General features: G+C 38.4%; 1 protein-coding gene across 1 annotated transcript; it reads right to left on the minus strand.

The window, feature by feature from the left end:
- Positions 1-3,397: 3,397 nt before the first annotated feature.
- pex16 (peroxisomal biogenesis factor 16) lies at positions 3,398-19,798 on the minus strand. The gene is made up of 11 exons (XM_036585134.1): positions 19,596-19,798; positions 17,661-17,696; positions 13,997-14,073; positions 11,396-11,529; positions 10,019-10,119; positions 8,758-8,838; positions 8,514-8,663; positions 6,820-6,892; positions 6,546-6,668; positions 4,135-4,199; positions 3,398-4,008 (listed from the first exon to the last, which is right to left on the minus strand). Exons 1-11 carry the CDS (start codon positions 19,720-19,722, stop codon positions 3,950-3,952), a joined length of 1,026 nt encoding a protein of 341 aa, XP_036441027.1. The 5' UTR covers positions 19,723-19,798; the 3' UTR covers positions 3,398-3,949.
- Positions 19,799-24,520: the final 4,722 nt, after the last annotated feature.

A 24,520-nucleotide genomic window follows, 5' to 3' on the forward strand; every position in this document is an offset into this window, starting at 1 on the left:
CACATTGGATTTCAACAGAGGCTTGATTTTTTATTCCTTTTTTGACACACCCTGATTAAAATTACTAAAGGTTTGCATTCACACATTCACAAAGGGTGTCTTCTAGCATTCCTCCGGTCAGTTTTACTCCATTACCAAAAAACGAGCTTTCATTTCACACAGTGAAAAATAGCCAAGTCATTAATTCATTGCTTATAGTGCTGGTTTGTTTATGTTAGTCCTACAGACCCTTGAAGTCGTGCATCATTCTGGAGTCGGCGTCATGCCCATATTAGGAATTCCGTGCCTAAGCTGGATTTCTCCATGGAGAAAACGAAAGGGATTTCCAAAAATCGCCACTATGGCACACTGCTTTGTTTACATGCAAAGATTTTTGCCAATCCGATTAAATACATTCAGATTACAGATTTAGACTGAAGTGTTTATATGCTCACTCTACTCAACAATCTGATGGAAAATCTCCAGTTACATCAGAGCCGGTTTATGAGGAGCCTGGCCACTTCCTATTTCCCCCGTTATATCAAAAACAGGACTTCTAAACAGCAGAGGGTGTCCGCGAGTGAGTCCTCAATGAATGGGAGTAAATGGCGCTCAAAGGCTCCATATCAACCCATTCATTTTGGACTCGCTCGGGAGCGCCCTCTAGTGTTTGAGAAAACCAGAAGACATTGCAGAGTGGTAATTCTCCTCTCTACAAGCTCACTGGTTACATGCACACTACAAGTAATCCAATACAAAATGACGCACATGCGTAGAGAACCAAATTATGGCAGAAAAATGTACTTCACATGTATTAAGGAAGCGGCGAGTCTTTTAACCTTTTTAACTCCTGGGAACCTCCGGTGGTTCCAAAACGCACCTTGTCATATTCTGTATTTCATAACTTAAATATTTTATGAGCTTCGCTCAAAAGGTGGGTGTCATATAAGAGCTGTAACTGTCTTCTTTCCAGTCAAATAGATGGTTAAAGTAATTTTAAACCCTTATAATAAAAGAAGCTGAACTCACAGGTTTTTTCTACTGAAAGTCGACTTATTTTTCCACAAATCTGAGCTACAAACTGGATCTCAGATGGCGTCTCTTCAGTGATCTGCTCTGTAAAATAAATTTGTGAGCATATAACATTGTTTATGATCATAAAACACATTTTCTGTTAATTTGAGGGAAAACCCCAAAAATTTACATTTATTTCATGCATTTACTGAATAATCTGTCTTACTGTCTTTCTGATAGGGAATGTAATCAGATACAGGAGTTTACGTGGGTATTATTCTTCTATTTAAAGGATTAGTTACAGGATTAACCACCTCATTCTATAGGATAGCAATGGTATTCTGAAAAGCCTCAATCAGACTAGTCTATTCCAACTGAGGTGTTTACATTGACGTGTTCTACTCCGATTATTAGTCGGATTATTAACGGATTATTAGGCTCCATGTAAACGTGGCTAAAAGGTTCCAAATCCGATCTGAACATTTTCCCACTGGATCTTCAGAATTATGGGGTTGTTTAGAAGTCAAAATATGAACATCGCTACATCCGTGCTAATAGCAAGCTTCCACTCCTGAGCGTTGAAATGATGTCGCATGAAAGGAAGTCTATTGTTAAACTTCAACCATATTATTCAACATCACCAGGTCCTGCTACTGCCAAAGCAGCTGAACTACCACACTGGACAAAGCTTGCTGGTTTGTTTGAGGTATTTTTGTGTACTTGCCTGTCTTATGATGTCAGTTCAGTGTGTAGCAGTTTTAGCTCGCATGTAGCAAAATTCATATTTCAGCTCATCAACCTGATAACTCAGGTTAAGGATCGAGAGACATCCAGTGAAAAAATTTATGTAGGATAAAAAGTGTTCGGAACCATTTTTGTAAACTACAGAGTGATTTTCAAAAATCCCATTCATTTTTCTCTGAGAAACCCAACTCAGACCTCGAGTTTCCAATATTGGTATGACACCAACTACAGAATGATGACACTGTTGGGGCCTATTGGGGTCCTTTACAAAGACAGTTTACCAGCTGAGAAAAGGGCATACTGCTCTTGTATCAGCTAGAGTTCCAGTTCTGTGCCACATTACTGCATCAGTCAGAAAAATCACTGAATACATCAGCTTAATGAAGTCATTTTCAACCATTACTCTAATGAATGAATCTAAAGAGGAAATCTACAGATTTTTACAAATGTCCACATAATTAAATGGTTAAAATATAAACAAAGTCATTCAGAGTGGTCTGATGAGAAATGCACCATTCCAGAGAAACATATCCCAACTCAGAATTTCTCAGAGCAGTGGCGATAGGAACCAGACGTCTTTAAACAGAGTTTACCTGAGTTTAATCCCTCTAAAAGCTCCCTCATAGAACGTTATTACATGCAATGGTTATGAATACACTGCCTGATGCCTGAGACATTGTTTTACAATAGTTGTGAGATAAAGTTTTGTCCTAAAACTATATATTCTTTAAATACATTGATGGTGGAGCGGCACACGCAGAGCGCCGTAATGCAAAATGTTCCCCAAAGAAAATATTTTTCTAAATATGGAATAGTCCAAAAAGTCATATTTGTGTTGTAGACATGGCGACCCCTGTTTCCTATCACTGCTGTAAAGAAACCAGTTAGTAAGTTTCTCTACTAAAAACTATTTTACATCAAACCACTCTGAATGACTTTGTTAACGGGTCATTCTACAGAAACGTCCATTTTTGTGTCCCTAGAGTTTACAGATATATTACACTTAAAAAAACGTTAGGGTTACAATTTTTTTTACATTTTCAAATGAAACAATAAGTTGTTTTAACAATTATGCCTTCTTGAGCATCCATTTAGCAATATTGGTTTTTAAGTCAATTATCTAGAAAGTGCTTGTCCCCACAGTCATGTGTGAAGGCTGAGGCCATATTTTGAAGAAAAAAAAAGAATTTCTGCAATTTTAACTACAATAATCTGTACATAACTATGGAATATACAGATTAAATGGCAAAGAAAACAAATGGCAAGTAAATATTATGAAATATATAATGAAAATTGTCATGGTTAAAGTTGTGGTCCCCAGGAGTCGTGTCACTGGTGTTACTGCGTAACAAAAAATCTCTTATTTTGAAATAAAAATCACACTGATGACATCACTTGACTTCCTTTTACCTCTTTTCTGAGGATCTATGACGAAAAGCACATGGTGAGTCCACTGTGTCTTTCAGTTATCAGAGATTTTCTCATTTAGCTCATGATTTCATATGAAGCTTTTAGCTGAAGTCACTGGTGTGACCGACTTTTTCTTATGTAATTGTGAAAAAATAGAATAAAAATGGATTAAATTACATATTTTAGTGGATATTTCATGATTGACAACATGTGGTTTGATGCTCTGTAGCAGCCATTTTGTAAAATGCATTTTTCATTAAAAATGTCTCTGGTGTTTCCTTTCTTATGTGTAACACCAATGAGGATCAGTAACACCAGTGACCCCTATGGATAGACAGAAAAGTGGACGTTTCTGTAGAATGACCCTAACGTTTCTGTGACTGCAGCATGCAGACAGTTTCAAAATAAGTCAGTGGAATAAAAGGACTAAATCTAAAGGAAAAGAATGGAATTTATGGGTGGCACAGACAGAAAATAAGGACAGCTACTGTTCAACAAAAGAGAAAAAAAAATGGCTCAAATGCATGAATGCTGAGACAAAACGAACCCGAGCAAAAGAGAACAATTATTTACTGGATCACTATCTGTGCAATTTCTGGAAAATGGTCATTCAATCATACTTGCTAAACAAACTGAAACAATTGTGTACCCAGTCACCAAGCAGAGTGGAGCACAATCTGCCTTCCACAGCGACTGCGCCTTATTTTCAACACTCAGATTATCGCAGTGATGGTCTGGCACAGGTATAAGGGCTCCTGCATGTGGGCTGGTCCTCATGACCTTCAGCGTTTGCTCTTCAACATCAGCCCCAGTTATAAAAGTAGATCTTCTGCCAGATGGGTAGGTATTCCATCAGTGGACCTGAGCACAGAGGAAATGGACACAATTATGACATTACTGAGATTTAGCTCAGAACAGCAAGTGTGCTTTTTTTACCCTGTGTGCACCGAAGAGAAAAATGGAATAAACGGAACAGATTTTGCTTACGTGCAACCAAGCCAACTCCGGGAACGTAGTCGGCCAAGAACCGGAGAAGGAAGAGGATCTTCGTTCTGTGGTGGCAAAGAAAAAGTAAGCAAAAAATGCTCCCAAAAGGTTAAATTGAGAGCAATTCTTCCTTCATGTGGAAAGAAATAGCTATTTTTGCCTTTGAATCTACTCTTCTTTAAGTAATGTGAGCTCCTATCAATAATAAGGCCTGGTCCGTTAGCCAGTTCTAGTCCTGGAGTATCCCTGCCCTGGACATTTAGTGTTTTAGAGCAGGAGAATTACAGAAATACGCAGGGCTTGAGTATTTCAGGACAAGGACCATGAAACAATGCACGACCATTAGAGGGTATGGATGTCACTTAAGTCTCCTAAAGGGGTGGCAGAGCCAGTACTGAGTCAAGCTGGGTTCAAGAAGTTCAAATGTCTTTTGTGCCAGCTGAAATCCGTTACAGGGGAATTCTAAGTTTTTCTAAAATTGTTAAATCATCGTCAAAGTCATTTAAATCATTGTTAATCATTAATCATTTAATTCATTGTTAAATTGTTAAATCAGAATTAAATCAGTAAGATGTAAAAGTCATTCAGAGTGGATTGATGTGAAATAGGTCTGAGCGATAGGGTGATATAACTGGATATCGTGAGTGATTGACATCATAACCTGATGATAATGCTTAAAAGATGATGATTGCAGTGTTGGGAAAAGGAGCTGACAGAGAACTAGAGAGGTAAAGCAAGCTGGTTAAAGATATTATAACAACATATATGTGTTATATAATAATAAAACCTGTTATTTATAATATTATGATTATAAATAATAATAACAAAATTTAATGTTAAGTAAAATTATGCACTATTATTTTATATTATTGTGGTTAAATAATATCGCACAACATGTACACATTCTGTTTTATCCATCCCTTCTATTTAAACATTATTATGAGGCCTTTTTAAAGCCATAAGGCATCAGCAGAGTAAACCACTGCACATTTCCCGGATTATGATTTACCGTCTGAGAAAAATTTGAGGTATTTTCTCTACAGCTTAAGTGTTTTGGTGGTTCAGAGTTAAATTACGAAAATTCTGAATATATAATACTAGATGGACTAGTCATTTATGGCTGAACTCCAGAGTGACTCTGTTCTAACAATGGAAAACACCTCATTTATCTAAGGCTTGTGGGCATGGCTTTGGAAATCACTCATTTAGTGTTGCAGTTTGAAGTTTCTTCAGCAGGGAGCACTATTAGCACGCAAGCCGTCATAAACCTACACCAGAAGGAGCTTATGGCTGCACATGTTTACAGTAATATCTCTTGAAATGACAGATGAAGTAGTTTTCAAAAGATGTTGGGTTATTATTATTTAATATGTAAAAGATTTTCCTTCAAACAGTTTATGTTTAAACTATAAATAGAACAGAAAGTGGGTCTAAGCTGTATTGATGAAGATTCTAGGCAAATGTACAGGGTCAGAACTGTTCACAGTGGTGGGGATAGGAACCAGATGTCTGAAGAGTTTAATGCTTGTTAAAACTACTACACACTACCGTATATTATTACATCAAATAGCTGTGAATACACTGCTTGATGCCTGACACATTGTTTCATGACAGTTTTGAAGTAAAAGTTTTGAACTAGATTTTTAAAAAAACACATATATGGTGGCTGCTGTAAGGCAAAATAGTCCCCAAAGAAAACTTAATTTTTTTTTTTTTAAAGATTTATCAATATTTCTTATTATCAACAATACATATAAAAACTCAGAAGGCACGTGTAGGTTCACTGGTGGTTTTGGATAGTAAGAAAACTGTATTGTAGAGATTGTGACCCCTGGTTCCCACCACCACCACTGTCGGCAAGTTTCTCTACAATATGTTCATACCTGAACCTATGCTGAAAATTTGTAAAAATTGGTGGAATTCCCCTTTAACTCAAAAAAAAAATAGATTTAAAAAAAGCAAAAAGTTTGGGCGTCTGTGGTCAAATTACATGTTTTGATGACTTTCTAAGTGAAAATAAGTGAACTCACCCTTTACAGTGAACACACTTCTACACATTTTAATGCACAATTACTGTTTATTTGCTGAATTTAACACATTGGAAAAAATAAAGCATAAAGTCTGGTCTGTTCAAAAGTTAAGGCACAATTTTTATATATATATATATATTTTTTTTTGGCACAGTATGTTAAACTCAGCAAATAAACAGAATTTGCGCAATATTCTTTCAGATTAGTGGCTGAAGTGTGTTCCCTGTAGAGGATGTATTAACTTATTTTTACTTAGAAAATCAACATAATCAACCTGTAATTTGACTGGGGGTGTTCAGACATCAGCATACAACTGTATACTTGCATTCAGTAGTTGACTGAATACACTAAGTACACCAGGGGGGTTGATGGAAGACTTACTCAGAGTATCTGTCATAGAAAGGTGAGCGGAGCAGGTAGTACAGAAGGAGGAAGGCTCTTCTCCTCATCTCCGCCTTCTCTCTGCTGTTCAGCGGCTTTGTGGTGTCACTCAACAGACTGAAACTGGCCAAAAATGAAACAGTAACACAGATTTAAGCATTGCGTGGGGATGTGTGTTCACACAGATAGAGAAACAAACGGATAAGGACAGAGATCCATCGACACCTTCATCTAAAAACTCACTCTAAATGCACATACAGAAAGATTTCTCTACCTGGTTATCTCCAGCAGACCAGAGACGAGCCAAGGCTTCCAGGAGCGTCTGCCACACAGCCCGAGACAGGCCACTGAGAGCGCACAGCATCAAGGAGAACAGTTACAAGCGTCTTTCTTAGCAACAAAATGAAACTATTGCTATCTTGGGGATCCAGTGGTCTGACAATATGTTATCATCATGCGAAACCACACTATGCATTTCTAAATACACCACAGGTATTGTCAATACTTCTAGAACACAGTACCATGAAAAAGAGATTTAGACCAAATTTAAAGAGTCTGTAAACAACAACAACCAGTGCAGAACTGCATAGACGTCATAGTAACAAGGAACTGACTGGATGACAAAAATCTAATTTTAATAATTGATTTTTTTTACCTATTATTTGACCCTTCTTAGGTTAAATACCTTTATTTTGCAAACGATTCTTTAAAAAAAAAACCCTTTTTATATTATTTATATCTTTATTATTATTATTATTATTATTATTGTGGTCCTTCATAGCATTTTCTAAAGATGGCATTACTGTTTTGTTGGTACGTTATGTCAATTTCAACTTCAGAAAAAGGAAATATTGATATATATATATCATAAAAATGTCTTCTGTGTCATGATGCTACATTTTTGTCCAAACAGGTATCATCTTTCAAGTTGACTTCATCATCACCAAGTTGAATTCAAACACACTGCCTCCCAGATTATGACAAGATAATCAATGACATCGTATTTTGCAAAGGCAAATAAATAAATATTATATTATATTTCCTGGGGAAGACCGATGTAAAATAACAAAAAAAAAAGTATTATACTAAACTTGAACAAAGTGTGAATGAAAAAAAAGCAACTCAGACTGCATTCTCTGGCTGTTGCTCTATATTTTAATGGAGAGAGTCAACTGACATCCTTTGCTTGATAGCTCAGTTATGCGTACTAGGTTAGCTTTCGCTTGGTGGTTAGCTGTCACTTTTCTAAGTTTCTCTAACTTGAACACAGACAGACCTTAGGAGTTCACAGTGTTGTTGATACTGTGTGGGTGGGCCAAACCACATCCGTCTTGATGGAAAGTTGATGGAAATGCTTACGCAAGAAAAAGACCACCCAAATTATATGAAAAGAAAGAAATTTTGGCAAAATGTATCTGCCATTTAGTCGACATTGGAAAGCTATTCATAGGACAAGAGCAGGATTAAACAACTTACAATAAAAACCCAGATTTTAGGGAGCCCTGCTAGTGACATACCATAATAATGCATGGCCACGACTTAGTAAAGTGTGGGAACAAGATAATTAAGTCATGGCCACGACTTAGTAAGGCATGGGAACAAAATCCTACTGCATGGCCATGACTTACTAAGGCGTAGGAATGAGATCCAATTGGGTGGCTCCGACTTAGTAAGGCATGGGAATGAGATAATTAAGCCTTGGCCACAGCTTAATAAGGCATGATCTCGTCCCCACGCCTTACTAAGTCATGGCCATGCTTTAGGATCTCGTTCCCACGCCTTACTAAATCATGGCCACACATTAGGATCTTGTTCCCACACATTAATACGGCAAAGCCATGCATTATTTTTTATTTATACAGGATGTCGCCAGCAAGGCTCTGTGAGATTTAGGTTCTCTGGGCCTTTAACAGGTTTTACACCGATTGGCATGCCGATAAGTGTTCGTCTGAAGCAGCTGGAGGATACAGTGTACTAGAGGTCGAGAGATGTACAGGGACTCTGCAATAGTCTCCTGCAGACCCAGAGGGGTGGGACTGGACTGTAGCTCCTCCTCCTGATGCCTCCTTTTCCTCTCTCTGTTAGGAACACCCCACAGGCGAGCATGTAGTGAAGGCGCTAAATGAAGAAAACAGATTCAGTTTGATCAACTGTGGTACAAAAATAAAACAACAGAAAAAACTGCACTTTTACTGGGAGATCAATTCCTTACCACTTCCTAAGGGTCGCATCACTCTCCCTGAGCGCTGTCCTACGAAAGTGACATCCTCCTCTACCTCTTGTCCATCCTGGTCTGAAGGAGTAGAAACATAAGCAAGCAATCTCTCCCATGTCGCACACACAATGATACAAAACCTAATTAACTTACAGGAGTAGTTCGGTGAAAAATCTACTATTATGCAATTTCCTTCTAAATGCAGCTGATCAGCATCAAGACATGTTAGGTGTGAAGTTTGCTTGGCAACTGTTTGCACTGGCGTTACAAAGCTAACATAGCTACCATGTAGTGTAAGCTTATACCCCACCAGTTATCATGATGCTAACTGCACGTCTGTATCATCACACACTCGCCTCAAACTGTGTTGTTAACCTAAATAGACAAGCTTATGTGGTTTTTGACACTGCATTCAATATGGCAACATTTAAAACAAATGTGAGATTATTTAACAAGCAGACAAGCTACGTTTCCATAAACTTACAGCACAAATTGAAATAGAAAATGAGGAAACAAATTATTTGCAGCTTGTTTCCATCAAACTGACTTTTACTGATAAAATTATTTACATAATGATGGCAACTCCTGCAAAAAACTGTTCTTTCAAACAGTTTGGTTCATCAGTTAAAGAAAGTGACACGTTTCCATCTCTAATTTCATGTCTGTAGCAACTCGTGCACTTTTGGCTTTTCTGACTTCACCGTAACCTACTAAAAAGGATTTTCTGTTTATCCTTTTTTTTTAATTTTCTTTTTTTCCATAGGAACTGTAACCTGAGAGATCTCTATTATCTGTCATCTAGAGCTGTTTGCGCTCTCTCCATTTAGAAAAGGCTGTGGTCTGTTCTGTACATCTCTGTCCGTAAGAGCCGAAAAGTGACAGTGTTTCTTTTAAAAAATGCTCTCATCTCCTCATCAGTGCAGCACTACCTCCACCATGCTGTATGTGTTTGTATATGTTTGCTGTAAGAGGTATGTGAGGGAAACGTGTCACAACACTAAATTTATACATAAATGTGTTACTTTTCCTGAAAAAAGGCTTCCAATGTTTTCGGGGACCAACAAATAATTTATTCGATAAAGTCAAACAGAACGGAATAAAATATTACTTACAATTTCCGCTCCACAGCCCAATTCAACAAACGTTCTGAAGTGTTCAATCATTTTTCATAGAAATCTTTGGATGGAAATGTAGCTACAGTCTGAGGCAAGTGTGAGATCATTTACACAGTGCTAACTTCACCTGGATGATTTCTTACCATTGTTATAGAGCTGTGAGTCTCTGTCCAGTGGAATTATGGGAGGTGAAGTCTGGATGCCTGACTTATACCAGAAGAGCAGCAGGAGGCGGAGGATGGCTCTGTGGATGTTCAGAAGGTGGACAATGAGAGCTCGGCATTAGAGCTGTCCATGAGTGCATGACTGACACCAGCCTGAATCAGAGTCAGCCTATATTCAGTCTTAATACGCAGAATTTTGGAACATAATGTATATTTTGGCCGATTTTTGTTAAAATTCTACGACATAAGGGTGGGCAGTATGATATTTTTCATTATCATGATGAATTATGTGACATTACACCACATTATGTTTTTCTAAGCATATTGTGCATATCATCAGTATTTAATGAACGCTGACCAACTGCATGTTTCACTGCAAGAGGGCAGAATTAGTCCTGTTTAACTGGACCTAGTCCAACGTAGATGATGGTATATGAAGTATAGTAAGTAGTTAGTACCCTTAAGGCCCTAAAGGCCCATATCCTACATTTGTCCTGCTTTTTATTTAGGTCCACTAGTGACATCTGTGTGGTAACAAAAACTGAACTCATATTTTCATGTGATCATTTTTCAACCTCTCTTTGTTTAGAATTTAACAGGCTGTTTTTGTTACTGTGTCTTTAAGACTGATATATGTAAATGACCTCTCTTCTGATTGGCTGTTCTCATTTAAAAAGCAGTCCAGGCTGAAACACTGATAACTTTAGCTTGAATGGGCGGGGCTAAACTACCGCAGACTGAATAGGCGGATGTATGTACATAATTTTCTTGGTTTTTCATGACAAAAAAAAACAAAAAAGAATTCAAAACAGACTATTGTTTTGCAGCTTAGTTTCCATATATGGACTGAAAAGTGAATCATACATTTTAAAACTTTATCTGTATTTACGTATTACATAAAACTTGTTTTAAAAAAGTGAGGAAAATATAATATGGCAATATCTAATATAACGCATTTTTACAATACACAATATGCGTCATATATTTTGTTTATCTGAGGCCTGATCAGTTGGAACAAGCAAAAATGTCCCAGCAAGGTCATATTTAAAAAACAGTAAAAAACTGAAGAATAAAATGAGTTTTATTAAATTTTATGTTTCACATTCTGCTCTGCAATTAAACAGGACTAATTATGCTCTCTTTTTGTAACATGCAGTCAGTCAGTGTTCTTCAAGTAGACAACATTCACAGATCAGCATTTTGTGCTACTAATGATAATATATTGTCATATTGCCCATCCCTACAATAAAAAATCAGAACTGGAATAGGCCATAAAAATTCATGATTGGTGCACCACTACTGCTGTCGGTGATATGATCCAGACTGCTGCTGCTTCTTCAGAGATAAGGTTCTTACTTTGCAATCTGAATAAGCACAATGACCAGCCAGCGTCCAGTCTCCCCCCACAACTTGGTGGCGCCCATTTCTGTGAAGACTTCCACATACTCCAGCACAGACAGCCAGGTCAGAAGCCTCTGCTGGGAGAGAGACTAACACAGGACACACACACACACACACACACACACACACACACCACACTTGTATCACTCTGTAGGTCAAACAGTGGTGATACAGACTGATCTCCACCACCATAAACACAATATAAGCTAAAGCGTTCTCGGCGGAGCTCCATTAAGGTCTGTGTGAAAGGAGCCCAGGGTCATGAATCCTGTCTCGTTCCCTCCCCACCCCGGGCCGAGTGCCGCTTTTATTGCACCACTGAAAGCGCCTCAGTCTCTAAATGTGTTTTTCTGAACACTCGGGTGGGAAACTCCAAGATAAATCTGTCTCTTTGGCACAAAAATAAGAAAATAAGAAGGTCTCGTGCACCGCGTGCTTCAACACACTCACAAATATGTTAGATTTGAACGGTATAATGGAAATACAGTTGCTCAGAGCTGAATATCGAAATTCAAAACCTTTACAGTACTGACTGAATTATGTCAATACTACCATGTAAAGGTGGGCGATATAGTTAAAAAATTATATCATGATACTTCAAGACATTTTCACGATACACAATATGAATCACGATATTTAGTTTTTAATAAAGAGATTTAAAGCTGGAAGAAAAATAGAACCTGTAGTGCCACAAATAATAACAACAATAATAATAATAATAATAATAATTATTATTATTATTATCATCAAACAACTACAATTTATTTCAGTGTTTTACAAACTGCACTACAGTAAATGCAAGTAAATGTCATACTGCAACATAATTTATCACAATAATGACAAAATACCATCATACTGTTCACCTCTACTACCAAAAACTGAAAAATGTCCATGCCATTCAATACCAAATCTCAAAATTTTATTATATTTGGTCTTATCAGTATCAGTGAGCCAATATGCATGGCTGTTCTCAAATCTACATGGCTGATTGGCTGTTCCATATGTATGTCATTAATGTCAACACTTCTTAATTAGTCTGTAATCTGTAATCACTCTTAAGGCTACCGCACACCAGACGCATCCCTAGACCTAGACCACACATCCATAGTAGGTAAGGCTTGAAATTTACCCCAAGAACAGCTCAATCTGGAGTCTTCAGGACAAAGAGACTCAATGCTGATCAAGGCTGATCGCCTGTTGCCCACCTTGTCACATCAAATACCAGTTAATACCTTTTAGCTTGAAAACAGAAAGTTAGTTAGGTAATAGACCCTTTTTACAAGAAACAGAAGTGTGTAAATGCTGGGTAAAACAAGTTCTGCTACTGCTTATTTACTTTTAGTATTACATATTGTCAATAAAGTAAGAAGTAACAAACAGTAAAAACCTTGTTAAGTAATAACAAAGTTAATTACTTGCTTGTTAATTCTCTTCTTGGTACTTCTTTTATTTTCTCGAGTGCCTTGCTCTCCCTTTGCTGCTGCAACACTGAGAATTTCCCCGTTGTGGGACTAATAAAGGATAATCTTATCTTATCTTTACAGACATTTACTGACCTCAGAAATACAGGCGTTTATATCACTTCAGCCACCACAGAAAGGTGTCTCACTTTATCTCTGTCATAGTTACCAAGACTGAAATTCGAGGATGTGTCCAGATTGGTTGGAGAACTAAATACACAACAATGCGGGAGTCCAAACTAAATAAAGGATATAAATGCTTCGTGAAAAATTCCTTCACAGCTATTAGTGTACAATAACATCAGCTAACATCTGCAGAGTGATAAATCAATGGATAGGTGGAAACAACTATAACCAAAACTCTACATTAGCCATGTTAGCTGGAGATGGAACTATTTGGGTGGTCATAGGAGGTGGTCATAATGTTATGCCTGGTCGGTGTACATCAAAGCTTTAGTTTAATACAAATGTAAGCCAAAGTTTTTAGCTAACTGAAGGTTAAAGACAATTGAAGATGCCCAAAATGTGCATTTTACTCTAATTTTACTAACAGAGCCTTTAGTATCTCTTCCTATGTGACACTCCAGGATCCTCAATTATAAGCCTATAATACAGCAAAGACAATACTGCATATTACATATTGAGGTGAAAGCGTGGTCAGTTGTTTTTCCCGTTTTGTCTCTTTAGCTGGGGACAGACCGTTCCTTTCAAACTCTCACAACATCCCCCCATCTCAACAACTTTATATCCGTTACCATGCCAACAACACACCATTGCTTTCCATCAGTGGCTTATATAAGTGGACTGACTGATAGAGATATATGGGAGAAAGGGAGAGAAAGCGAGCAGGTGAGGAAGAGAGAGAGAGAGAGGGAGAGGGAGAGGGAGAGGGGGAGAGAGAGAGAGAGAGAGAGAGAGAGAGAGAGAGAGAGAGAGAGAGAGAGAAAGTGAAGGTTAGGCAACAGAGTGGTGCAGGAGACAGTGGTTTAAAGATAGAGATCAAGGGACTGAGTCAGCCCTGCAGTATGCCTGGGCGTGTGAGGTGTGAGAGTGGGATGAAAACGGACTGAGCAAGAAACATCCTCAGAAAAATTACCACGGGCAGTGTCCTGGACAGCCCCTTCCTTAGAATGCCATCGTTTAGCAGCACCAACAAGTTGGACGCCGAATACACTGTGAAAGAAAACAGACAATGAAGTGAAGAGAAAACAAAGTTTTATAAAGTCATTAAGGCAGATTACTATAGAATTACATACACCACCATTCACTAAGTTTTCAATAATATATAATCAGTCTGCTTGCAGTCAAGTGTATGAAATGACTCTAATATCTTAGTGCACTTGTTAAACTTTGTGTTTAATAATTAGTGAGACACTAAGAAGCTGTTAATGGAAACGAAGAAATGTTAAGACGTGTCCAGAATGATCAACAAGAGCTGTGGATGAGTCTAGCTGAGTATCATCGAGAATAAAGCTATAATAAAATTATTATCCAGAATTCATCACATTTCAAATGTGGAGACCAAATGTAAATAGATAATTACAGTGTATTATTCACAGTTGTTCACAGACACCTTGAAATACTGAACAAAAGATCTAAAATAGCTTTTGGTGAATATATTTTTAATAAAGAATATGGCAAGCGATTCTAAACTTTTATATGGTAGTTTATATTATACAATAATACAATGATTAAAAGTGTACTATATAATAATGTAATTATATACTTCATATTCAACTTATTAAATAACTAACATACTAAATACATAATAATAACATACATATAGATATAAAATATTCATTCTTGAAAATACAGAATTGTTTTGGATTACAAAGAAAAAGTAAGAAAAATGGAGTTTTGATACATCAGCAAAGATGTAGGTGCACCTGCATAATGTCTACACATAGCTGCTGTTTTCCTATCATGTGTTAAAGCCTGACTTATCCATACATGCAAAATAATATGCAGAAGTTTTAACACCTCCGTTCAACCTCTGTTCATTTGTTAATTTTAAATGAAAATAAGTTAACATATCCTCTACACAGAACAGCATTTGTCTGCAAATTGTAGTACACTGTTTCTATTTAATTTGCTGGGATTAACAGATTGAAAAAAAAAATATAATAAAAATGCTATAACTTTTGCAGAAGCCATATTTTTTCCATTATTTTCAAGCTACACTATATCAGATTTGGGGATTTGGAGACCTCTCTGGTGGAAACATGTAACTGCATACAACGTGCAGAAGAACATTAAATGTAGGTTGTGCTTCGGACCCCTTCCTTAAGTCGATGGATCTGATGATTGTGAGCGTGTTGAAAGAGAATTCAAAGAGAACTCAGTCAAAGTTGGTGAAGGACGTGTCTTCAGAGGATGTGAGTGAATTATCTGCCACTGTCATCAGATCTTCATCAGTATAATGTTGATTTTGCATTTGAGACCTAAACATCAACCTAGATCTTCTTTTTGAGTGCGTCACTCTAATATGCAGCTGCACATGCACATCATATTTTAGCCTGTTTTTTTCTCCCGACTCAGTAATGTTACTTCATTCGATATGAACCAAAACATCTTACACAGTGCTGATTTAAATTCAGCAAATAAACAGTGACTGTGCATTAAGATGCGCAGAAGTGTGTTCTCTGTAGAGGATGTAAAGGACTTATCTTCACTTAGAAAATCAACAAAACATATTTTGACCTTGGCTAATCTTCATAGGAAAACTACAGAGGCTGTGCTTCACAATGAGCTAAGGAGTAAAAACAGGTGCAGGGAAAACACTAAACTAGGGGTGTCCAATCTTATCCGCAAAGGAGTTCTTGCTCAACATCATCTTTCACTGCCCAAGCTGCATTCCAATATTCAAGAACACATATACCAATATATACCAATATATACTAATAAAATATATAGAGATACTTGCATACCTATATATTTTTTACCACTATATACCGTCGTTCTGCACTTTATATGTACATAATACTGTATTTTGCACGTCTGGTTAGATGCTAACTGCATTTCATTGGCTCTGTACCTGCACTCAGCACAATGACAATAAAGTTGAATCTAATCTAATCTAAACGGTTAAAGTACCCAGATGTGCTCTCGATCCGTCCCGAATAGCGAGGATGCATCACTTCACAACTCGCCAACGAGAACGACCTTAAGTCCCACCATTCACTGTGGCATCACTGCGCCTGGCAGAGGATGCTGACCACAGCTGTACATTTAGAAGCTCTGTTATTTAAGTAAACGCCACACTTAACTTAATAAAAAATTAGACAAGAAACAGATGTTACAGATGTGAAATCTTTGTTCATTTGGTACAAATAACACCTAATCTGAAAGTTCTGACTCTTCATCCGAATGAGGCTCTGTTTAGACTAATGGTGCGGGAAGTGTCACCGTCATCTCTCCTCTGGATCAGAACCTCAGCTCGGCACTGATGGCTGCAGCAGCACCTTTTCCCTCTACATTTCTCCTACTTTTACTCAGTTTGTCCTTTGACCCTGAAGTTAAATAGATTTATTCAAAATCCAGGCTTTTAATCAGTTTATCCTGCTGTTGGATCGTGAACATTAAAACAAAATTACCACTGCCGTTAAAGTCGTAGCTGACAAACTTTATACTAGTAAAGAAAAACAAAAGCAGTTATATTCTGTTTTGCCATTTATATTGTACAAAACCATTTGATTCTATGTTTAATATTTTTAATTTACTGGCTACTAAATGGTGGCTTAATGCTGGTGAAATCTGTTGCACAACAGCAAGTACAGGTCTGCACTCAATAACTTGTGGCGCGGGACTATTTTTTTAGTGTTGTGTGCGGGAGCGGGTGGAAAACCAGCCCCCTGTAGGTGGGAGTGGGCCGAAGCACTGCAAATGAATAAACACCCTAAATAAAGTAGAATGATCACTAAATCATACATATATAAACAATATAAAATGATACAAGTAAAACAGTTAAAATGAATGAAGTCATTCTAAAGGGTTGTGAAGCAGCCGATCACGTGAACGTCACGCAACTCGTAGCTTACAGAGACGGTGGGGTTTTCAGTCTGACGGTCACAGCTGCCCAGCAAAACACCAAAAATGACCTGTGGTTTAATTCCTGCTTTGTGTTTACTGGGAATAAAAGGCGTTTGGTGAAGTTACTGCTGTGTTATTTCAGCAGAGAATAATGTGTTTCTGAACAGACTGTGTCAGATAATGGATGTCAGTTCGCCTTAATGGAGCTGCAAGGGTGGGAGCAGGACAAAAAAGGTTTTGGCTGTGGGCGGGCGCGGGACAAATAATTCAGTTTTTCTGTGGGAGCGGGATGAAATCTTGCAGGAGCGGGACTGAAAAAACAGACCTGTAATACACAGCACATCTCAAACTCCTGTACGTACGCTCTCCGTATTTTCTGTATAGTTTGTTCATTCTAGCACGGTAACTTGTCAAGAACGCTCTTCCCAAGAACACAAGTCCATTCTTCACGCTCTTGAGTAACACCCATGATCAATTGTTTGAAGACTGAGGCTAATTAAGCAAGCGGAGCCAGATGTGCTGCTGCTTGTTTGGAATGAAAAGCAACACCAGCAGCAACTGTGGCCCTTTTGGGGATAAGACTGGACACTCCTGGGCTAAACTGTGCAGGAGTCTGGCCCTCCAGGACCGGAACTGTGGCCCTCGGCAATGCAGGCCATCTGCAGCCGCAGTTATGATACTGCCATTTTTCTATCAGCTTAATGTGTGTGCACCAATTAAGTCACTCTTACCCAGCTCTGAAAGTTCATGCGAGTCTGAAAAGCGACCTGAAAAACAAAGTGAACAAATTAAAAATGAACTACAGGTAAGACCAGAGCAATCTGGAACCATTTTCAAGAACACATCGCTTCTGTCGGAGCAAAACCTGAACCAAAAAGGAAAATGGTAACTTTACAGGAGAAGGGAAAAACCTACTTTACTTTTAATGTAAGTTAATAGAACCAGACCCCCCCCCCACCCCCGCCAACCCACCCCCAAGTAATTTTGGGCCACTTCTTTTGGTCCATTCATCATGAAATTTACACACAGCGTGAAGGCCAACAGGCACTTTCAAATTATATCAAAAACTGAAAATGGGCAAAAATGGAGATACGAGGTTTTCTTCCCCGGCAGCAGCGACACACTTAAAAATGATGGTTCCTTAAGGGTTCTTTAACAAAGAAAAAGGTTCTATATGAAACCATGAACACTCAAAGAAGCCATCGCTTATTAAAGGGTTCTTCAGATTGATGGAGAATGTGCTGTAGATGGTTTTATACAGAACCGTTTTGAAAAGGGTTCTGAACTAACACACACTTTGCTTTGAGATGCCTCTAGTGCTGAGCGGTATAAGGAAACTTTGATCACTTTCAAGACGTTCAAATAGAACATATGTGTGTAAGTTCAATTAATAAGTACGCTTTCTTTTAGTAAAGTTCGGTGATGCAAAAACTACAACACTCGTGTCTTCAGTGACCATTATATTTGACTTTGCGTTTAAGCTGTTGCTGAGGTTGATATACAATTGAAACATTTTTAATCAATGGTTATCTCACAGTAGATTTACATAAGAAACCAAAACCACTTCACTGCCCTTCACATGAAGAATTTATTCTGTTTAAGACTCTGAAAAGCCCTCCAGTTTGCCTTTTTTAATCTTCACAGAATCTCTACGTTCCGTTTCCTACTGTTTTAAATATAAAGTGCACCATATGATTTCATCTAAAGCAGATTTATACATTCTGCGTCTGAGATCTACAAATATTTAGACAACAGAACACATCTTTTCTGAATGTCCATATTTTCCCCATACGAAAATCTGATATATGGCAAAGAATGGATTTCAAATATGAGACATACATCAGCATACAGAGATTTCTCTTTTATCCAACTTATATTTGTCTCATATGGACATATATTGCCAACTTACTTGAAACTGGCAACTTTCAACTTATGGGGTATATATGTGTAGGGCATATACTTAACAATATATGATAGGAAAGATTATTCCTACATAGATGACATGTATTACTCATGTTATATAATGTAAGGTTTATCATGCACATTGTAAGCTGTGCAATAAACATGAAATTTAAGGAAATTTTAGTTTTTTTTCCCTGAAATAATTTAATATTTAAAAGCAAACAGTTAACACAGTAACAACTATAACAGCACTGGGATGTATTCAACCACATATCAGACATATATATATGTATATATGCAAACAACACATATGTACATCTCTCTTATAGTATATGCTTGGCCCTTATAGCCATATATCAGATTTCCATACGAGGCTGAAGTCGGCTTGCCTCAGGTGTCAGAATGCAACTGCTGCACCGTTTAAGGTGGAACGGAAAATCCTTATAAGAAGTTGGCTTCAGCTTGGGTTGCCAGTGCTGCACCATTTAAGGTGGAACGGAAAAACTCAAACAGAAGCTGACTCGATTTGGGTTGCCAAGTCTGGAAACGAGTGCTTCATGCAAGACGGTTGGAGAACTGTGTCCCCCCAAACTGAACGGGCTGTGTGTCCCCCCCAAACTGAACGGGCTGTGTGTCCCCCCAAAACTGAACGGGCTGTGTGTGTCCCCCAGAGTGAACAGGCTGCCCCTCCTCCCCGCTGGGCAGCAGGGTCAGTGAGTCAGACCCCTCCGTGTTGACGTTCTGTGCCTCCTCTTCTCTCCTACCTGCTATCAGGTAAGACAGGGTCCGCACGGCGCTCTCCGCCTGCGAGGCTGCGCCGGGATGCCGCGTCACATAGTCCCGGTACCGGCCGTACAGACTGACCAGCTTCTCCACGCAGATTTTGGACATTATATCAACTTTAAAAACACAAACACGAAAACACTCCGAGCACAGCAGCCCCGAGTGTGCACTTCCTGCACACAGCGAAACAACGTCCGGGTCCAGCCGCTTAAAGGGGCCGTGCGAGTCAAGTCAGCTTTATTGTCAGTGCTATAAAACGCACAGGACATTCAGGGTATTGAGACTGCGTTACTCTCAGACCCCATGGTGTAGCAATAACACTAAATAGAAAGTAAACAGGAAAAGTGTGAATTTAAATAGACAATAAAAAAAACACTAAACACTAATCGTAAAAATAAACACTAATTGTAGAAAAATAGAATAATAAAAAATACATAAATATAGATGGTTCTGAAATGAACACTAAAGTGACATAAGGCACAGCAAATATCTTCTTAATTTTTCTTTACTCTCAAATATTTATTATCATTTGCCAATGAAACACACTTTGCAAAACACTACAGCTGAAACTACAGTGAATGCGAACATATAGTAACACAAAACATAAAAGAACATACATACATAAGAAAAACAAACAAAAATAAATAAATAAATAAAGAAGGCGAGACCTTGACTATCATGTGAAAATATTAAATTTCATACATCCACTGACAGTTCTTTGTGCTTTCTTATTGTCATTATTATATGAAAATAATTTATTCTCTAATCAGAGGTTTAAAATATGGGAAGATCTCTGTAGATACAAACCTACATTAGTGATTTACGCGTGCAGCAAAACGAGAAATGTTGCAAATCCGTTATGTGTTAAAGCTTTTCAGTTTTATTCTAATGCTAGATGGTATTCTTTTTTGCTTTTCAATTTCTTGGTGAAACATCACAAGTGTCAGACAGGCAACACATTCATAACTATTTCATGTGATAACTTTCTGTGAGGGAGCTTTTAGAGGCATTAAACTCTGCAGACGTCTGGTTCCCATCACCACCACTGTGAACGATTCAGACTCTGTAGGTTTCTTAGGAACAGAGCATTTAACGCACGCTGAACTACTTTGTTTACATCTCAATGATTTAATTATGCAGAACATTTGCAAAATCAGTGAAATTCCCCTTTAAAGTCAACCTGAAATGAAAATGGCCTTTTTTTTACTTGATTAGTTCAGGTGCTATTAAGCAAAAGTCCTTGTGCCACATTATTCAGATGCCAACAGTCTTGTTTATCTGTGATCTTTGGTCAAAGTGTAGTGCCTTTGCTCACCACACCTTATGACATGCGGTTACGTCACCGTGTACCAGGGTCCGGAGAAAGTGACGTGTGTTTGTGTGTGATGGTCCAAGTGTGTGGTAGGATGCACATTTTATTTTATTTTATTCTTTTTTTATCCTTATTTTATTTACTACTGTAAAATGTTTGTTAGATACTGTGCACTGTGAGTTCCTGTGACCAAAACCAAATTCTTTGTATGTGTAAGCATACCTGGCCAAAAAAGCTTAATTCTGATTCTGATTAATCAATAATCTCAGAGGATGTCCCCCCCCCCGTGTAACTGAGAGAAAACACCAGTAATCACATCAAACAGGAAATCTGCATTGTATGCATGGATTCTATGTATAAGTAAAGAGAAATAACATTACAGCTTTATGTTCCAATGGCCAAATAATCCTCCTGGCCCTCAAGAGCGCACTGACCTGAACTCACCTGGTGGCTAAACTAACAATGAAGCCTTTTTTAAAAATTCAGTGTTTGAGATACAATTTGGTGCTTTATGTTTGAGCGGACATAGGGGAAATTTTAAGTGATCCTATAATTGTGAAATATGTGATACAGCTTGTACAAATGGGGGTGGGGGGGGGGTGAGATTTATGCCTTTGTTCACAGAATGCAGTAAACCCTTTGTACTGGTGAACTGAAAAAAAAGAAAGAAAAATTCAAAAGTGAGAGAGAAAGTTTGATGTCAGTTATGCTGCGCACTATAATACACATCAAGGTTTGTGTTGTGCATTTTGGTTGCTGAACCTTGCAATAATCAGTGGTGTAGACAGACATAAATTATTGGGCAGGCCTGGGAAAAGTGGATAGGCCAGTTTGGTAGATACAATTTCCAAATGTGCTAATCCTAAGCTGAATTCACATAAACACAACCAACACTGCAGCACCCCTCACTACAATGTGCCCATTCACCACAGGCAAGTTAAAATCAGACAGCTAAGTTGTACAAAGATGAGAAAAAACAACACAGCAAATTTAAAAAAAACCCAAACCAAATCATTGTAGACAAAAAATACTGGCACAACAGGCGTTTATGATCCGTTTATGTCTTACCTGTGATGATTCAATGCACTGAAGTAACATTTGCTTTGACATTTTCACATAGCCCATTTCAGCCTTTGTAGTAAAAGGGCATTGCAATTTCATAGAATTTCAGATTCAAACACTGATGTACTGATAATGAACCGAAGGCTCGAGGCAATGGCAGATAGCAATGGTTGCTAAGCAGTGATTGGAGGGCTGAGAAAAGAAGTTTGGCAGAGAGTAGAATGATTTGACTGGTTATTATACAGTGACAGCACTCACAGAAAGCAAATCAAATTTCATTAACTTAACAAATTTGGCCTAATAAATATTCTTTCCTCATTTGATTGGGCAGGCCTGTGATCAGTCTGACAGTGGCTATGCTGCTGTCACAAATGCTTCACACTGCTGCATCCAAAACTGTACACAACCATGCTAAATAGTATTGTAGCAGTGACCGCAATTAGCGAACAAGGGAACACAACAGTAAGTGTTATGCTTTATTGCTGGCCACAGCCACACCGTGCAACAAGCCAGGCTTCTGGCTAACAGCTAGCACCAGCATAACTAGTGCTTAGGCCTTCCCGCCAGAGTGGGGGAAGAGCCCGGCGCACGTCTGCACCGCTCCGCTCCTAGCTCTCCACTCCCAGTTCTTCCCATGTGGAAGCAGAGAACTTGTAGAGAGGAGAATCACCGCTCTGCAATGTCTTCTTGGTTTCTCAAACACTAGAGGGCGCTCCCGAGTTAACCCAAATGAATGGGTTATTATGAAGCATTTGAGTAAAATCATAGTTTATAAATGCTTAGACATTTTTAATGTAAAAGAAAACAACCATTTCCTGAACACAGAACAGCATAAAACATTTCAACACTGCTTTTATAATTTTAAGAGCTTTTAAACTTGAGCTATAGGAGTTCAAAACGGCCCCTAATGTACGTCCATGACGTCTGTGAGCGCAAACAGCCAATGAGCTGCTCCACGCGCCAACCAATCAGCACTCACTAGCAGTAATGCCAGTGTTCTGCTGCCCGAAAACCGCTTGCTGTCGAAAAAAGAAAATATATAGGTAAGATTTCTTTGTTTTTTTTAGTGAAATCCATCCTTCTACTTCCTAAAATTAAAGGAAAGTTCTGGGCGAGTGAGTAGAAACTATTTCAACTTTTAGTTTTTGAGCTCCATTTACTCCCATTCATTGAGGACTCGCTCGTGGGCGCCCTCTGCTGTTTAGCAGTCCTGTTTTTGATATAACGGGGGAGATAGAAAGTGGCCAGCCTCCTCATAAACCGGCTCTGGTGGAAGCACAAACCCCCTAAAATGGCGGCTCCCAATGCTGCTCTTCACAATAAGAGTCCCACAGCATAATAAACCCATTCCCTGAACAGGCTACAGTATATTAGAACAGTACACCACCAGTAGTAGTGTACTCTGTATTGTAGTAGGCGTAGTATGATAGTAAGCGATTTTAGATGCAGCCTTAGTGAATTTTTGTCCATGAAGTGAATGCAAAGGCTGGAACTGCCCACAGGAGGCACTCTGGGTATCTGCAGTGGAGTATGAAAGGGAATCTGCACTGCTGGTGGGGCCAGTGGATTTTCCCTTTAATCTGATGCCTTTTATCAGTGCTCTTGGTGAACCCTGAATTGGATTCAGCAACCTATGGTTGGTGACCCTATTACTCCACCATGAACCTTTCAGCTGTAATCTGTAGAGCAGATCCAGTTTAAGAGTTTGATCATTCAGTCTAAATCCGGCTGAGAGACGGAGAGATTAGATCAACATTGGCAAATATAGACATTGTCAATCTTCTGGGAATGAATATGAAAAGGGGACTTAGTGTAATGACCAACTGTTCAAAGATATCTCTGTATGTTTACATATCTATAGACTAACCTCTTCTCCTGTGAGACTTAGAAAGCTTAGAAAGTTTTTTTCTACAAAAAATCAAGGCATTTTCATTCAGAATCTACAATCTAAGAAACCTTCCACTGAGCAAAATGACTTCACTTCTTCCTGAGTCCTCTGTATTATTGCCAGTTGATGGTTGAGGGTGGATCGTAAGTGTAGGCTAAGCACTCTCCCTGAAGAAGATTAAAGCGGTCAAAAATCTAATTTTGTCACTTAAACAGTTTGCGCAGTAAGGCCGGGTTTTTCCCCCGGAGCTGCTGCTAGTCTGGAGTCTGCAGATTTTACAGTGACGGATGACGCTGCTGATCTAACACAGCAGTTTGATGACAACCGTGTCCCAACAGCACCGCGTTTATGGCCATCCATCAGACTGGAGTCATCATTATGATAGGAGTGAAGTTTGATTTAGTCTCTCTGCTTCTCTTCTTCTCTTCTCTTCTCTTCTCTTCTCTCTCTTCTTCTCTTCTCTTCTTTTCTCTTCTGTTTTTGTTTCATCTCATCTCTTCTGTTTTTGTCTCTTCACTTCTCTTCTCTTGTTTTTGTCTCTTCTCTCCTATTTTGTCTCTTCTCTTCTCCTCTCCTGTTTTTGTCTCTTCTCTTCTCTTCTCTTCTCTTCTCTTCTCTTCTCTTCTCTCCTGTTTTTGTATCTT

The sequence above is a fragment of the Colossoma macropomum genome, unplaced genomic scaffold (genome assembly GCF_904425465.1).
Source record: "Colossoma macropomum unplaced genomic scaffold, Colossoma_macropomum, whole genome shotgun sequence".
Lineage (NCBI taxonomy): Eukaryota > Metazoa > Chordata > Actinopteri > Characiformes > Serrasalmidae > Colossoma > Colossoma macropomum.